The sequence below is a fragment of the Sphaerodactylus townsendi genome, linkage group LG07 (assembly GCF_021028975.2).
Source record: "Sphaerodactylus townsendi isolate TG3544 linkage group LG07, MPM_Stown_v2.3, whole genome shotgun sequence".
Taxonomy (NCBI): domain Eukaryota; kingdom Metazoa; phylum Chordata; class Lepidosauria; order Squamata; family Sphaerodactylidae; genus Sphaerodactylus; species Sphaerodactylus townsendi.
This window is the reverse complement of record NC_059431.1, coordinates 31,607,044-31,625,498: the sequence shown is the minus strand read 5'-3', so window position 1 is coordinate 31,625,498 and position 18,455 is coordinate 31,607,044. Positions and strand designations below refer to the sequence as shown.

The 18,455-nt window shown below is 39.0% G+C and overlaps 1 protein-coding gene across 6 annotated transcripts in view; it reads right to left on the bottom strand.

The window, feature by feature from the left end:
• Window positions 1–18,455, bottom strand: part of KIF2A (kinesin family member 2A) — a 58,085-nt gene that overhangs the window by 16,876 nt on the left and 22,754 nt on the right. For 4 of the 6 annotated variants that reach the window (XM_048503001.1, XM_048503002.1, XM_048503005.1 and 1 more), the window contains 12 exons: window positions 17,550–17,644; window positions 15,544–15,660; window positions 11,841–11,895; window positions 10,751–10,873; window positions 10,201–10,301; window positions 8,919–9,014; window positions 7,568–7,622; window positions 3,809–3,971; window positions 1,594–1,684; window positions 1,201–1,264; window positions 777–868; window positions 461–603 (listed from right to left, as the gene is read on the bottom strand). In XM_048503001.1, coding sequence (XP_048358958.1) covers window positions 461–603; window positions 777–868; window positions 1,201–1,264; window positions 1,594–1,684; window positions 3,809–3,971; window positions 7,568–7,622; window positions 8,919–9,014; window positions 10,201–10,301; window positions 10,751–10,873; window positions 11,841–11,895; window positions 15,544–15,660; window positions 17,550–17,644 — 1,195 coding nt within the window. The remainder of the gene's footprint in view (window positions 1–460; window positions 604–776; window positions 869–1,200; window positions 1,265–1,593; window positions 1,685–3,808; window positions 3,972–7,567; window positions 7,623–8,918; window positions 9,015–10,200; window positions 10,302–10,750; window positions 10,874–11,840; window positions 11,896–15,543; window positions 15,661–17,549; window positions 17,645–18,455) is intronic. The other 2 variants (XM_048503003.1, XM_048503006.1) reach the window with 1 other exon arrangement.

Sequence of the window (18,455 nt, the reverse complement as noted above, 5' to 3'; positions counted from 1 at the left end):
GATCCCATGATTCTCCCAGGGTCAAGTGGGGCAGTTACAGGAGGGAGAAGAACATCGGAAAGATCAATAATACCACATCTTTAGCTGATGGTTTATTATGGGATCCAAAACGTTATTTGTTTTAATACAGTTTGAATAAGAACATTTGTGTCTATTAGAAGCAAAGTCTGAATGTTAGTATTAAACTTTACCTACAGGCTGGCTTTTCAATATGGCATGATCAAGCATTTCATGGAATTACCAATATATTAAGCTGAACAGAGCACTTAACGTAAAGAGAAATAGCCATTACATCACTCTATATAGACATTTTGGAGGAAAACCAAAAGTTTTTCCTTCAAACTTTGTCTTCCAGAAAAGCAGTATATTGCGGGCGGGGGCGGGGGGGTCAAAATATTGAAAGTTTCTATTTACTACAGCTGACAGTGCAAAAAGCAAAAAAATAAAGAAATAGAAATACCTGCAACTGTTGCCTATTTCAATAAGTTTTAGTACATCTTCAACACACTTAACCTCTCGCTCATGCAATCCCACCACCTGGACTTGCTGTTTACCATCTTCTAGAACTCTTAGCTTGGTCTTCCTGTTCAATAAGTCAAAGACCTTATGGAAGCGGTATGGGGAAGAGAGGGAGAACAGATGTGTGTAGTTAGAGATGTTTGGCACATCAAATTTGTTGTCTGACAATTCAGCCAAATAAGACAGCAAAGAGAAGTAAATAAGGTGATAAATGCAGAATGCTTAGTGATTTCCTTCTCATTAAAAATGTCACATACCTTTCCACTATAAATCTCAAAAAATGTTGCATATACTTGAAGTTCTAGTTTCTTATAGTTTGGTTTCTTCAACATTAAAAAGACATCTCTAGCTGTGAACAAATTAAAAATACAAAACTGAACAGCAGAAAAACCTTTAAATGCACAACTGCTGAACCATTGACACATGCATGTTTTATGTGTTTAATATATTCACAGGTTTCATGCATTTATGAATTAACATATTTTGGAGTAAGCTGATAAAGAGATTTAAAAGACGGTAGCAACAGCTAATATAGCCAGTAGTATAGAGAGAAAGAGTGCTGGCCTTTGACCTGAGAAGCATATGGCCAACCTCCATTCAAGAAGAGCTATCTATCTCTCACCCACTGCTACCCATACAGAAGCAATGATATCTTGCACAATGATCAGACAAATTATTTACCTGCTAGTGCATAAATTCCTTTAGAACAGTCTTGGTTCTTTCCTGAAAAGTCACCACCCATAGTCTAAAGGTAAAACAATAAGATACAAAGAACAGCATGAAGACAAACTCCATATGATCAGACGACCCTCATCTCTTCTGAAATAACAGCCCTATAGAACACTAATAAGTACATCTGCTTTCTTACATTTCTACGACCAAAAGCAATTTTTAAGTGACAGTAGCATTCTGAATGACATAAGGACAGATTTTCTAAACAATGAAGGATGGAGGCAAACTACACTTTATAATGCCCAAATACACCAGCATGATATCTACAGATTAAGATCTTTCTTAACTGGTTAAGATGCAACAAAAATGCGTCTGGGTAGGACTGCATAACTTAGCACTTACATGGGTCTTTCCACTGCCCGTTTGTCCATATGCAAAACACGTCGCCATTCCTCTTTCAAATATGGTTTCTACTAAAGGCCTTGCGGTAAACCTTAAACGAGAAAAACAGTCATTACATGTCAACATTTAGCTCTATTTGTAATGATGGCGTAAGGGAATCTGGCTTATTTCCCTTTATACATTTATTCTTTGTAATAGGATTTGAATTTTTCCCCCCAAAGATAGCTTTAGTATTTTTTCTAGGTCAGCATCAGTGAGTAAAAAAACTAACTAAAAGGATCAAAGTGATTTTGGAAAGTGCCAACTGAAGTTAGGAAAACAGACAGTAGCAGAGCAATTTGACACAAATTATATTCAGCACTGCACACAGCACCAGTTCGAGCACATTTTCTGCCTTCCAAACAATTCGGGATAAAGGGTGTTTTAGGCACCAAAAGAAATTTTCAATATGTGAATTAGACTAAAGTTAAAGAAAATCTAGGCAAAATTATTATGGTGGGGCATTAGCCAAAGTACCATCGCAGTTCTAACTATGCTTTCTATGCTTGAATTGAGAAATCCCAGTTTGTTAACCGCTCTAACATCTGAATACAAAATGTTGTTGACAGAGAAAAAGAAAAATGTAGCTATTATGCTTTGGCTGGACACACCTTCTCTCCTAGTGATGACTCACCAGCAAGACAGAGTGGCTTCCATCATCTCCCAAAGGGAAATTTAAAAACTAATGGGACAAATAATCTCACTTAAGCACATGCTTTCATTCAGTTTGCTGACGCACACTACAGAAATTACCCCACACAAAATAGTCAAAAGCATATCATCTACCGCCCTGCTTCCCTCCCGCTTCAAACCATCCTTTATGTGCTAGGAGAAAAAGTAAGCAAGTAAGCTAGCCACGACCATGTGTGTCTTCTCAGGCTTTTCAATATTAGTAAATATTGTAAAACAGCAAATGGCAAGAGGGCAAACTGTAAATGATCTATTTTGTTTTGCAATTAAAAAGAGGGGCCAGGGAATGCAGTGAAGCAGCTATGGTGGGCAGGGGGCTGATTGTCTTAGGCAACAGGAACCAGATGACTTTAAACAAAGCTTGACTTATCACAGGGTTTGCCATCTATTTACTGTAGCCAGCCAATAGCAAGCTGCTTTATATATTTATTTTATTTATCAAAGTTCTTAATCGTCCCTCCCAAATTGGCTCGAGGCAATTTACAAAAGGAATAATGCAGTAAAACTGACTTGAAGGTGACTACCCATAATTTAACATCGAGTACAGTGACTAAACCCACTAGCTAAAAATTTCATAATTCAATTAAATTAAAATCTAATTAAAATTCCTGAATGCAGAAGATCATCTCCAGAGCCATCCATCCACAGAGAGATGATACATAACCATAGGGCAGATGGTAATATTAGGTCAGGCCTCAGCAAAATACTTGGCGGAACAGCTTTGTTTTACAGGCCCTGCGAAAGTCCACAGGGCCCTGATTTCCTCTGGGAGGTTGTTCCACCAAGTCGGGGCCAGAATCAAAAAGGCCCTGGCCCACATCGAGGCCAACTGGACCTCACGTGGCCCAGGGATTGTTAACAGCCTTTTTAATTCAGATCTTAATGTCTGCTGGGGTTATAACGGAAGAGGCAGTCACTCAAGTAGGCCTTGTGCATGTTGTGACCATTTGCCAGCACCTAGACAATGGCAAAGAAAACATGAGATGGTATCTGGAGATTCTGCTGAGGTCCATACAAAAGCCAAGCAGCAAACTAACTTTGGTCTGCCATGAACTTCTGGTAGATCAATTGGGGTTCAGACAATAACCTGTCATTCTTCACACCAAAAGCTTTTCTGTGCCGACTGAGAAAGACCAGAGAATCAACACAAAGAATCCTAGCACAAGGACATGTCTATTCCAGTCATGCTTCTGGGGAGACTGAAAACAGCCTTCTTTTTAGAAGTCATATTGGAGGAAGTTTGGGACATTCTGAAGACTAAGGGAAGACAGCTGACTTGCCTCAGCCAACATAGCCAATGTAAACGGATAAAAAAATAATGCATGTACACGGACACACACAGTGAGAAAAACAAGATATGCAACAGTAAATGGGAATTCAAACAAGCACACTCCACAGAAATGCACAGGCGCCAGGTATTCAAGTTACAAACAGCAGCACAAGTTCAAGGACACAAAACTACTGCCAGATAGTGTGAAACACATACCTGTAGACCATTTCATTAGGAGCACTGTCATCGAAGGCATAGTCAAAGCGGAAAGTTTGGTTTTCTAAGTACCTTGTTAAATCTACCTTTTGCTTAGGTTCATGTACCATCACAACATCTTTGCTAGGGATTGTTATTACATCAAGGTCTTTCATTACAGTTTCTAAAAAGGAAATAAAATAGCATTACTGCTCAAGATACATGAATTTCAATGATCCAAAACATACACATCCAAGATACAGAAAGAGTCTGAAACAATTTACGACAGAATGCATCTAGCCCAGTATTCACAGGTTTCATTCAGCCATCACATAAATTCTGATTTATCAGAGGTTTGTTGGCGCCAGGCATGACTGCAGCACATCTGGTGGGTTTATGCACATCCCTGGCTCCCACTTTCCTCCTCTAATGTGCACAAGCTTGACTGAATACTTACCAGTTTTATTAAGCTCTAATCTACCATAATAACGGAATGCAGAGGTGCCCTGGCAAATTGGCATGCTGCTCAAGCACTTGCATTTGAATATGGAGCTTATTCAGATGGGGAAGTTTTTGATCATGCTCTGTGGGCTAGAAAAGAAAACGGAGGTGGTACAGCAATGGACAGCAAACAAGCTGTGATCATGCCAGATACCAATTAGACTGGTTGGGGTGGGTTTTCTGGGCTGTGTGGCTGTGGTCTGGTGGATCTTGTTCCAAACGTTTCGCCTGCCTCTGTGGCTGGCAGCCACAGATGCAGGCAAAACGTTAGGAACAAGATCCACCAGACCAGACCATGGCCAAACAGCCCAGAAAACATACCACAACCAGTTGAAGGCCGTGAAAGCCTTCAACGATCTAATTAGAGTTTGTTGTGAGGTACGAATGTAGCTAGAGCGCCTACTATTATCCATTACACTACAATAGAGCCGTTCAACCTACTGAAAGCTTTATAAATGTATATGTTCCCTGGTCCTTTTACTAAAAGTAGTCTATTCTATAAAATAGGCTATATCAATATCTTTTGAAGGCCCTATAATTGTCACAACTTAGTCATAGATCCTTCAAAAGGCATTGAAATAGTCTGTTTTATAGAATAGTCCTCTTGTAGGAAAAGGGTCAGGGAACATATACATTTATAAAGCTTTCAATAAACTGAACAGCACTATAATATATCTCTGCACTCTTAAAGAACATTACTTGTCTTCAGTCACATAAGAGGCATCTAGCTTGATTTCATCACATCATGTATTAATTCGCAATAGTGATGGTTAATTGTACTCCAAATGCCTGAATCAGCAATAACATACACAAAGACCATCTTCCAAGCGCAAACAAAGGTGCTTTGTATGTACAGTCACATGTGTCTGTGTGCCCCATTTCTGGGAATGAGGGGAATCACTTTAGGCGTAGAACTGAACATGTTGTTTACACTCTCATACAGAGATCTTTCCTTTAAAACAAGTGTTCAGATTCTGAATTGCTACCACGAACTACCCAGTTAAAGAAAGCAAGTGATGTTTAGTGTATTTGGTAACTGTGTTACAGGGAAAATAAACATCTCTGCCACATTTGAAAGGAAAAATATAAAATAATACTGCTGGAGGTACTGAAGAACATTCGAGAACCTGCCACAAGAACCATAGTGAATAATTAACAAGTATCATGTTTGCCACCTGAATACATAGCACTAGCCTTTGAAAACCAGTTTTAAGATTTTGCTGTGATTTAGTACTCATTTTGTTTTCCAAACTAACGAACTGTCAACATTTTAAAAAGAGGCTAATGACAGCAAAAGGTCTATGGACAATGGCCCTAACTGTATCTCTCTCTAACTTCTGTGTTATTCATGCTTTTTTTTAAAAAAAAAGATTGTTGAAAGTACACCCTGTGGCTTCCTTACGTAGCACAATATCAAAGGCGTGACTTCAACCCATAATATCCACATATCTTTAAAAAGATCTTCAGCTTTTCAGGAACGAGGCCAAATATGTCTTAAATTTAAAATGCAGTCTACAATTAGTGAAGCAATTCTCAACAGATCATTTAGCAGCTTTGCAATTCTTTTGCTCTTCACAAGACACTCAAATGGGACATTATGTAACCATCTAGTTACATAATTACAGGGTAATCTCTCCGTCACTAAAATTTCATTACAGCTCCAATGTTTCTCTTTATCACACTAATACCTCATCTAATGACACAGCACAGGGATATCAGGAGTCTCTAAATATTCAGGTGCTAGAAATGTTATTTACACACAGTTAGGCATTTACAGTTTTAATCAAAACAATTCAGACAAAATAATGGTATTAACATTTAACCTATTTTTGGCATATCAGCTGAACTTGGAACATTCCAGCAGTCCACCACAACCTCCCTCCTGGCATTTGGAGAGAATGAAAAAGCGCTCTATTTTTAAAGACTTTTTATCATCAAGATCTGTTCTGTTGCAGTAGTTGTATTTTAGCAAATGGTTTCTTTTGTAGTTTTGATTGGCTGTTGCTATTTTAAAAATTGTATATAGGTCATCCTGAGATTTGGTAAAAGCAGGAACAAACGTTTCAAATTAATTTTAAAAAAAAGGTATGATAACCTGTTTGAAAAACACTGCAATGTTTATTTCCCTAGAACCACATTTTATTGGTACGTCCAAGTAAAAGGTTCCTAGTTCTAGCCAGCAGAGCTTACAAAAACATATTCAGATAATCAAAATAATTCCAATACATTTATTATGTATCAGCAAGAGACTCTTCTATCTCTAAATCTGGATGAAAGCTTCAAACAAATGCAATTTGAGTATTTCATCCAGGGTAGAGGCTACTTTTGAGGAACTTTAAACTTCTGTGAGTTAAGGAACTCTTCCTGTAAGGCTCTGAAAAAGTGCTCTTTGCCCTCCTGCAGCACTAAACTCTCACAGAATCCCATCTCACAGAATACCACATGTTTTATACTCCTAAAGCCATCATTTTGTGCTCAGACACCTCTTTAAGTACCACAGGTCTGATTCCAATACATGTGGGGTGGGAAGGAACCCATTCATATGTGAATGCCAGAACTCCAATGCCATCTTGGGAGGGAAGGAGTCTATCAGACGTGCAGGTGGGAAGGGGGGCTGCCTATGAGCACATAGGAGACCCTTTTCCTGGCAGCAGGCTCCTCATGTCCACATGGCTCCTTTCGGGGCCTGCTGAATACCATGCAATAGGGCATGTCCCTCCCAGGAGGGGTTAACTATCATGGAGGGCTGGAGTGCTCTGGAGGGGTTAACTATAATGGAAGTCAGGATGGCTATGTCTGGGATATTGTTTCTCCCCTTGGTTTTGGAGTATCCCCCGGCCCTCTCCTCATCTTTTTCAGGGGATGGGGGTTAAATGCCGCCTGGGAGATCATATCCTGCCTTTCCTCACCCCTGGGCTGGCTTCACTGGCTCTCTCCTTTCCCATCTCTCCATCCTCCTGATGGATGGCAGCAGTCCAGTCTGTCAGGGCCCCTGCCCACCTCCTAGACACCGCCATTGATGTTGCAATTACAGCTCCACAGACTGGCTTTTCTACTTTGCAGTCCTGAAGCTGGCCACAGCACAGCAAACCACTTAGGAGGAAGCTCAGGAGCACTGTTGCTGCACTGTCCCTGGCTGCAGCAGAGCTGCCCTCCCTCCAGTTGTTCTACCCTATTACCATTTATCTTGATCATCTATGCTACAGATAACAGAGAAAATATTCCACAACATGAAATTAAGATTATCCCTCATCCCCCACACTATATTAAAAGACATACCTTTTTTATTGAGTGGTCGCTTTCGAACACAAACACATATCCTGTGTTCATCAATCTTAAAAAAAATGACAATCAAGTGAGAAATTATAAACCAAACTTTAACCCAATTGGCAAACTGTAACAGCAATTATTTTGAAGTAGGACCAAAATTAATCCAAATTTCCACAAGAGACAATGTAGAAGAAAAATGTACAAGAAAATGTAACTTCTAAAGAGGGGGGGGGCAAGATCAGATTGAGGTATTTGAGGATAAATCATCAAAACTATGGTTTTATTAGGGATGGAACTCAAACTCAGAACTCCACGTGAAAAGGCAAATTCCATGCTAGCCATAATTAGACAAGGAATAGAGAATAAAATTGCTGCTACCATACAGCCCTTATATAAATGAGACCACACTTGGAATATTGCAGGGCTTAAGAAATTCACCATCATAAACTAAGCTCCGGGTGGCAACATATTCTTTATGGTTTTCAAATTCTCACCAGTGATGTGGGTTTTCTGGTTAGAGTGCACGGGATAATTCAGCCACCTGATATCACTGTATATGTCATAACAGCAACTTTATTACAACTAGGGCTATTTTGTAACTTTGGATACCAATAGGCTTGTTGTTGTTTTTAAAATAGCTAGAATCCCACACTGTCAGCTTGTACTATACTAATATAAGTACACTGAAGAGTCTGAGATCATAGGTTACCATGACTGAGATCTCTGGGTTCCCAGCTCAGGAAAGCAGGCTTTACCCGTGAGAGATAAAAGCAGCCCAGAGCAGTACCTGAACTGACACTCTTGGTTAAGACATTATTACTAACTGAACAACAGAACAAATATACCTCTATATGGAAACAACAAAGCTGTTATTGACAAAGTAAATTCTGATTATGCTTTCTGTAACTGACAGTTCTTACTATCAAATAGTAAAAAGAGAAAAAAAATCTGGCAATCTGAAAGTGAGCCTCAGATTTTTCAATTAGGATATAGTTCTCAAACAACTTCAGATCATTCTAAAAACTGGCAGGACAAGATAGGTCCTGTAGTGTCAAATCATGTAATAAGTATCAGTGTGCACAAAGTCTGGCCACAACATGCTGGCTTAGATGGCAACAACTGTGAGTGCAGTTCTGCCCACAGAATGCAGCTTTCCTTGTCCTTTTCAGTCATCTGCACCTGCCACGCCATCCAAATATAGTGTGAGATGGAGTTTCTACAGAGTGGAGGGGAATCCATGGAAAATGAGGACCTCCTTCCTTTGCTTAATCAAGTTCTTTCAAGATATCAAATATGTGCCTATAACTTAGTTTAAGCTTCCAAAACTCTTGCAGCATACAAGTGCTAAAATAAAACTTACAGGATCTGCAGTTGTCAGTGGTCTATAATCCAGGCTTCCTCTGAAATCCCTAATCATATACATAATTTCATAATTTGGGTTTGTAGCATCAACATCCTGAAAGGAAGGAAAAATGGTGGCCAACATTTCAACATTTAGTTTTCCTCAACATTTATTATAAGGCTTGCATGTACAACTGTATATGCTTGAAATAAAACGGGCATACATAAAATATTTGCATGATAATAAATTCTTCTCAAGTTTAATAGAAGTAATTTTAGAATTTCCACCTCAAAGGGATCTTGTACATCTCTATTACAGTTGACATTTACTCCCCCCCCCCATGCACGCACACACCCCAAATCACGCTTGCTAATACTACAGCTTGGATCATTCATTCTACTCCAGCCCAGACCACTTTCCAATATACAACTTTGATCCCCTTACTTTCCACACCATCTGAATATGCAAATGGCCCATGGACACATGACGCTATATTATACTGAATCAGGTCACCAGTGCATCAAAGTCAGTATTGTCTACTCCGGCTGCAAGAAGTGCTCCAGTATCTCATGAAGAGGTCTGTGATATCACCTACTATCTCATCTTTTCAACTTAAGATGTCAGGGATTGAACCTGGCACCTTCTGTATGCCAAGGAGATGATCTACTACTGGGCAATGGCCCCTTGTATCTGATGACATGAGCTCTGACTCACAACAGTTCCGACTTCCCAAAATCTGGTTGGAGTTTAAGGTGCTACTGGATAGAAATCTGTTCAACTCTTTGGAAAAAAAAAGAATTTTCATTCCTCTTTGACAACCAGAGGGGGGAAAAAACCCCAAGGTTAGCACTATCAGTACAACTATCACGTTACATTAGTGCCAACGTTACATCAGTAGGAGACTGCAAGTCTCACATTAGATTAGAAAACATAATACACAAGCCTGCCAACAAGATTATGCTGCTGGTTCTACTACAGCATCTGCTTTGTGCCAGAATTCATTAATACAAGATTCATTTTATTACAAGATTAGCAATTTATTTTTATTTTTTTTAAACAGAGCACACTGCTACAACTTCAACCAAACAAAACCCAGATGCTTGCAAAATTATTTGAATAACTTCTTCTGTCTCAGGTTCTAAAACATAACAACTTTGATAGCAAAAGTATAGCTCAAGTTTTATCTATGTATTTTTAGAAAGCTCATCATCAAGTTTACATTTTTAGAAAACAATGAGAATATTTAATATTAAATGAATATCTGAAATATAAGCACAATTACAAATGACGTAATACAAACCTGAGCTCGTTTCTCTCGAAGTTCCTGCTGTTGTAGTCGTCTTTTCTCACGTTTTTCTTGTAGTTTTTCAACCTCTTTTACACAATTAGATTTTCTACGTGCTTAAGAGGAAAAAAGTAATTTTGTTTTTGCTGTTCATAAAAGTACATATTTATTTAGTAAAAATTTTATCTGCTTTCATTAACTAATTTCCTGAGCAATTTAGCATAAACTGGGTTTAACAGTTCTAATGTGACTGTAGATTTAACACCTCATATTTTAGGGACAGTGTTCCTTAAACACAAGCTGACTTAATACATGTGATTCTCTTGGCTTGACCTACTAGAAAGTCAGGTCAATTTTAACTCTCAGTCTACAGTTTTGGAATAGCTGAAATTTTACAAATATTCTGTTACCAACATGACTATGGAAGGACGATCACACTGTGATTTCTCAATGAAGACATAACATTGGCACAGACTAGTCACTACTTAATGTATTATATAATTGTCCAAGAGAGCATACATGTAACGCCTAAAATGAATGAATCCTTGATACGTGATTTACATACAAGGGAGTCCAAATTCCTTTTTTGCAGCTTGAACTGGAGATATATCTGAAACAATACCATTCTGTTGTGTAGAGGAAGACTGTTCAGGAAGTTGAGTAGGTCGCGCACGTGCAGAACCAACCACTGAAATTTAAAAAAAGAAACATATCTTAAAAATCTAGCCAAAACAGAAAAGCAAAAAATGTCCTGGTTTCTCAAGTTTGTGTAAACTACCACAATACTGCCAAGACTATTACATTAACTTTTAAAACAAACAATAAAAAGAGGTACATCAGGAAATCATACCATGAGACAAATCAGTATTAAAACTAAAATACATAAATCAGCATCCTTATGTGAAAATTCGTGGCTCAGTGTCACATTCTTATTAAAGTCAGGATTCATTTCAAAGTGAGCTGAACTGCAAAATCCTATCTTGCTTTATGACAGTCCAGTTCCCCAATACAATACCAGAATACAGCTGGCAGAGAAGCATTTACAAAGAAAGCTGGCTGGAGGTTCTCATATCTTTCATGAGCACCTCCTATGACTTGCTTAGGCCCCATCTGCATACCAGTACAGGTATTACACAAAATGTCCATACAGATAAAAAAATTGATGCCCAGTTCCAGTATACTTGATATTGCTGTAAGTCAGAAGAGACTTAACGGCACTTAACACACATTCTCCCAAGCTAGAAGCATTTTAATACGAATACTTCACAGAGAAGGTTCAGAACAATGACACTATCACAGTCTTTGGAAAAGAATTTCAGATTAATTTGTCCCGCCTATCAGAGTGAACACAGAGGCTATTCCTCTGCAAAATGGGAGGGAGAAGACTCCGAGCATGCCCTCTCTTGGAAAACCCAACTGTGGAGTTGCAGAGAACCTTTTCCAGTTTACTGTAGCATGAATAGGAAAGGGGGGAAAACTGAAAATGAATCACTTAGTAGCATGTGGAAAGTAGGCAGTGCATACACAACTAGCTTCTAAAGTGGAAGAAAAAAATAAAATATTTGCCCGCATCGTGTGTACTTTACATAATTAACAAAGCGGAATTTATTACCTTTTAATATTCTAAACTGGCAAATAAACTAATTTAAACTTACCTCTGTTGTCTCTAGTAGGAGCTTCAATTTTAGAAGGAACTACAGTCCTCCGATTCTAAAAGGGAAAAAAGGCATTCTATAATTTGCTTATAGCACTTGTTCAGTACTTTGTTATTTGCTCTGCTATTTGCTGTAAAGAGAGACAAAATAGATTAAAAACTAGCAAACATACTCCTTGAACAGCTAAGAGGAAATACGAGATCAGCACAATTCATATTTGGAATACTTTTAATCTATTCGACACGACAGGAGCAAATATATATGGGATTTTCTAAAGATCTCTAAAGATCAACTTGCCAATAAAGCATTAAGAGGAAAAAAAATAGGCAACAGGAACATACTTCAACAACTTGACTTTCCCTGAAAGTTTAAAAAGGTTATTAGAATTCCTTCCACACAAAGAAAGAGTTTTATATACTTCATCATGTTCAGCTCTACCACCTTTTCTCACCAGTTTAGGCATCTAACAGCCCCAACCAAAGTGGGGGGGTGGCGAAAGGGGTTGAGGGAGTGGCACAGCCTTGAGTCAGCGCATTTACCTTCCCCAGCAGAGGGGGCAGACATGCTGGTAGCCACCCGTCTAACAGCCCCGCCACCTCCAAACCTGGATGTTTGGGCCACAGTGAGTTGCGCTGGCATCTTGCTTGGATTCCAGTGGGGGAGGGGGGCGGGCCAGGACATTCCTGGGGTCAGAGTTGACATTAGGACCGGTTGCATGGCGTATGTCCTTTAAATCCTATGGGGCTTTCCAGCGATGGGGGAGTTTGGGGGGTTTCCCAAGCTCCCTGTGCCATCAGAAAGCCCTACTGGAGGCAGCGGGGCAGCGCCAAAGCAACGCTACATCCCACCATCTATGGGTTTGGATGGGGCTGCCAGTGTGAGGGTTCAAAGACCCAGGTTATATTTTCCCCACTTCAGAAGCAGTGACTGGCTTTTTATATCTCACAGTTTAGCAGCTCAATCCTATAAGGAAAATACCATATTTGTTTGGAGAGAAGGGCAGTTCAGGAATGAATTCGAACCATTTGCAACATTTTATCTCAGGTTTCCATTTACATTACAGTTATAAAACTACATCTTACATGTTGAAGAGCTCGGCTCTTTTTGTCCCAAATTTTGTTTCTCAAATCCAAATCCAAGATCTTTGGTCAAAACAACACACATGAAAATACTGGAAAGAGGTAGGGTAAATAGGTTTTGTTCTAGTGTAATAAATATTGGCCTATATTCAGCCATCCATGCACAAGGTGCAGTTTTCCTGTACTCCTTCCCATTCCTGCAACTCCTCCAAGTAATCGTTCCCCAAGGTTGAATGGGATGGAAACGGCATTGAGGAGGAGCAAGAAAGTGAGATCGCTCCTCTACCTTTTTCACAGGTGCAGTTCAACTGAAGGGAGGAGGTGATTTCACCGCCTAGCTCTTTCCCACTCCAATCCCCTGCACTGACCACAAGCCCAGCAATGGTCTTCTGGGGGGCGTGGTGAACTACAGGAAAGGAGAAGAATGCCCGAAAACAACATGTGCCTTCCATGGACAAATGGCTGAATAAAAGTCATCACATAACAGCCAGAAAATACTACCAGAGGGTAGTCTTGCTGGTCAGCAACAGCAGAGTTAGATTTGAGTTCAGAAGCACCATAGAGACCAACAAGATTTGAGGGGTATAAGCTTTCAAGAGTCAAAACTACCTTTATCAGATGCAAGTAGTATGATACAGAATAATCAGATACAAGTTCCTATTTGTATATGACAAAGGGAGCTTTGACTCTTGACAGCTTGGACACCAAAAATCTTGTTGGGCTCTAAGGTGCTCCTGGACTCAAATCTAGCACCTAAGAACCTGAGATGACTTCTTGCAATCACCTGTTTGTAAGGATAGATCTGTTCCAAAATGCAGAGGAGATACTCTTAAGTTACCATTGTGCAAAAACCTCTCTCAAAGAGCTGGAAAGGAGCTTTATCAATCTTTAAATTTATTCTTATATCAATTAGACAAAAATTGTTAAAAATTATCAACATCTTTTCTGTACTTGTACTCTGTGAGATGTCCTCCCACACTCAGAAATTCTCATTTTTTTAAATTCTTAAATTTGAAATAAATTGTGATAACGCCTGAAATAGCACCTTCTAACCATGTTGATCAACACAAATCTCCCAAAAGAGCCCAAACTAGAACCTAAGCAGAGATTCAAGTTTAACATTTTTACACTAGGAGTGTGAAATTTAAGGCTACCAATATCCCTCTTTCACTAAATCATATTTTTCTCAAATTAAACAACTGATATGTTCATGTAGCTCTGCAAAACAAATGCATTAAATAAGACATTTAAATTCATTTCGTTTTTAAACTTTAGCAATAAATCTATTACAATGCACACTGAAACATCTGCACTGTGCATTCAAAATAATCAGCATGAAGTTTTCCATTTCCTACTGTGCAACTAATAATATCAACACATTGTCATCCTGTCTTGATACAGATCAGACCTGAATAAACATGGCAACATTAGAAAAAACAGACACTACTCAAATGTTCCACTAAAGATACTCCATCTGACAATGAACCACTGCTAAACTTTAGTAGGGGTCTTATTTGCATATCCAAGACAAACAATGAACAATTCTTACAACCAAATGTCTTAACAGGCTACAAATAAAAGGTGCTATTTCAATCTATGTTCAACTTGGTAATGGTGAAAAGTGCCATCAAGTCACAACCGACTTTCGGTGACCCCACTTGAGTTTTCAGAGACACTCAGAGGTGGTTTGCCATTGCCTGCCTCTGCATAACAGTTGTGGACTTCCTTGCTGGTCTCCCATCCATGTACTAACTAGAACTGATCTGTGATGAAGTGGTTCTGTTACTGTATCAAAATCACACCTGCCTGTGAAAAGGGTAGCTTTCATCTCCGGATGGAGAACAGGAAAGCCAATGCAAATGTACCAGAGTAAAATTTTAAAGGCCTAAATTACCTCGTGGCTGGAACAGAGTTTTCCTGAGCCATGACAGACAAAGGCTGAGAGATTCCACCTTGGGATTTGGCCAGAGAACCATCTCTGGGCCATGGGCTCCCGAGAGAAGGTCAAAGGAATCTCAAAGGAACACGTTTAGCTGAGAGATTTCTGTAACTGAAGTTTATTTTTTTCTTTGATTTGAATTTTTCACAATAAAATCCTTGAGAACTCAGCTGGTGTGGAGCTTTGGAGAAAGAACCCAGGTCTTACAGAAACAAGTGTGGACCTCCCAGGCTTGGTTTCGTCACATGATCCTACTTAGCTTCTGAGAATGGATGAGATCAAATTAGCCTGGGCCATCCAGGTCATGACACGTTCATTTTAGCCTTTTTCAATGTTGAAATGGCATTCAGTAAAATAGGACTTTTCTCCATCCTCTTGACACTGGGTTGGATTCTGAAGAAGATGGAAGAAAGGGTCCAGTATTCACCAACAACCATCTCTTGCTGTACCAAAGACTCCCCATTCCCTAGAGGTCGCAGCAAAAGGAAAGAAGATGCCATAATAACAGAAGTTCGGGTAACAAATATCCTTTCATCAGTGGCCATATCCAAGCAATAGCCTCTAATATTTATTACTCTATCAGAAAAAGGTCAAACAAACTTTTTTTAAACAAAGGTCACACGCTAAAAGGCGAAGCAAACTATGAAAAATTCAGTCAAATTATATTGGATTATATAGCACTAACCTTCACAATTTTGTTTACTTTAGCTGACGGAGTTGGAGGTGGTGGGGTCTCTGGGCTGGGATCATCATCTTCAGGAGCAAGATCCGGGTTAAGTGAAAATATACTTTCCAAGTCAATCTGCATACACGCACAAAAAAGGATCAGATATGACAATACTTATTAGCTGTGTTTCTGTTTTAAATAACCAATAAGCCCACTGAAATTTTAAAAGCTGAATGCCAATGTTGTTTTTGTGTCCTCAGTCAATAACAGAATTGTAATTATTTCATCTGTCCGCATTAAAAAAATAGCTGAACTGGACAAGACCCAGATGTAATACATCTCTTAGATTTTATAGTTGATTCACATTATGTAATTTCTCATTGGGGTGAAATTTATCTCTTTATTTCTTCTGCATATTCACTTTAAAAGACTGAATTTTAAAAGAAGCCAAAAGTACCGTATATACTCATGTATAAGTTGAATTTTTCAGCACATTTTTAATGCTGAAAAAGCTCCCCTCGACTTATATGCGGGTCATTAAATTTTTGTGTGTTTTTACTTTGCCGGCCAGCAGGGGGCACAGTTTTTATGCTAGAGCAGGGGTAGGGAACCTGCGGCTCTCCTGATGTTCAGGAACTACAATTCCCATCAGCCCCTACCAGCATGGCCAATTGGCCATGCTGACGAAGCTGATAGGGAATTGCTGGATTCCTGGTTTATCTGAAACCGCATGGGATTCCTTAATCTAAAGGCACCAAAAATTGCGGGAGAGTACCCTCAAGAAGACTCTCCTGAGTGATACCAGCCAGAAGTTTGAGTAAAGAAGTTTGGTTCAGGGGTCCCAAAGTTGTGGACCCCCCCCAAAGGAGGTGCTCCCCATTCCTCACATTGTTTTCAATGGGAGCTATTAGATATAGATGGGAGGGCTACCCTTTTTGAGGGTACACATAACTTTGGACCCTCTAGAACCAAACTTCACACCAAACCTGGCTGGGGACTTCATCAAGGAAGTGTCTGCTTTATGATACCAGCCAGGTTTGCTTGAGTGAAGTTTGGGTGAGGGGATCCCAAAGTTGTTGTAACCCCCAAAAGGGATGCCCCATCCCCCATTGTTTACAATGGAAGCTAATAGTAAATTTTTCATTTCTGATAATATCCACTCTTAAAATCTAGAGGAGTTGGGTTACATTTGGACATACAGATGATGATGAGGAATCCAGTTTTGAAGGATTTTAACTCTTGTGTTTTAGCTTGGTTGCTGGTTGAGCTAAGGTTTTTATACTTTTAAAGTTATTGTTGATACCATATTGTTCTTGTTGACCCTCTTTTCCACTTACAGAGCCAGTTTACTGTTTTTCTTTGAAATAAATATTCATAAATATATTCATAAATATATTCATAAATATATTCATAAATATTCAAAAATATTCAAAAACCTACTGATGCCTCAATTGATGCTGCATTTCCCACCCTCGACTTATACGCGAGTCAATAAGTTTTCCCAGTTTTTTGTGGTAAAATTAGGTGCCTCGACTTATATGCAGGTCAACTTATACACGAGTATAAACGGTAAGTGTATTTTGGAAATTTCTTTTCACATGAACTTCTTATATCAATTAGCAGCTTCAAGTAAGAATGGGACACTAATACCAAAGGGGTTTTCCTAGGATTTCACAAATGCAGTACTTTGATCTAATGGCCTTTGCTTCACTACAATTCATTTAATGTTTTCAAATAACTGCCCAATTCATCATAAATGTTTATTATCCATTATACTATGGCTTAGATCAATGAGAACCAATACAGACTGGATCTGTATTGGATTTATCCTGCCTCTCTCTATTTTCGGCAACTCCTTTGAGACACTAAAAGCTTCTCCTGAGGATGAGAGAAACACTCTATAACAATGACCCCCAGCTCAGCCTCTGCAAGCAAAAATTTATTCACTTCACAAAGGCACTTTTGGATTCAACCTAGTATTTTCAAACACGCCTTTTCTTGATTGATAAAATGGTAATTTGTACCTCTTTTCCTTTAGTGTCACCATTTTCAATCCACTCAACTGTAACACTTTCATTATCTTCATTTAGAGATGTTACCATAGCTTCATGTATTCGGCCTAGAAGGGAATCAAAAGCACTCCATCAACAAGTTATAGAATTTCCCCTGAAATTATTTATTTCTATGCTTATTATTTCATTTGTAGATCTACTGAGTTTTTTTTAAAAAAAATGTATCACAAATGTTATTATGTAATAATGAATTACATTTCCCAAAAAACCCCAAAGAATAATCACTTTACCCCATACCTGTTGCCCACTATAAGAAAGTTTTGATATTAAATGTAGGGTGTCAAGAGAAGGGCTACCAATGAAAGCTGTCTCAGAGACCAATAGTGAATTTCAAAATATACCATGAGATCAGCAGTTGATAGACATCCATAGGAAAACCTTATGCCTGGTTCACTTTCTGTCCACCCCCCATTTGACTGAAATCACTGAGCTTTCCCTTCCTTTGAACTCTAAAATGACATCCCCAGACCTGCTTTTCCACACCCGCTTCTGGACTGGACTCTTGTTTATCTTTTCTCTTCAGGATAAGGCTCATGTTTTCTTTCTCCACTTAATTCCACCCCCACCCCCCCAACCCTTTTCAGGCTTTCGTCCACCAAACAATAGCTCACGTAATTACATAAAAGACTTGACACTCATTGATTGTACTGCCACATTGTGCTGGTTTTGCTTCCACTCTGTATCTTGTTACAGCAATAAAGTGATTTCTTATTTAAGAGCTATTTTGTCCTTCATTCTTTTGAAGGGCTGTCCTCAATGAGGATCCTGGTATATGTAAGCAGAAGATCACAAAATTAATTGCACAAGTGATGCATGCTGAGTCTTACACAAGTAAAGGATGTTTTGCATGTCATAATC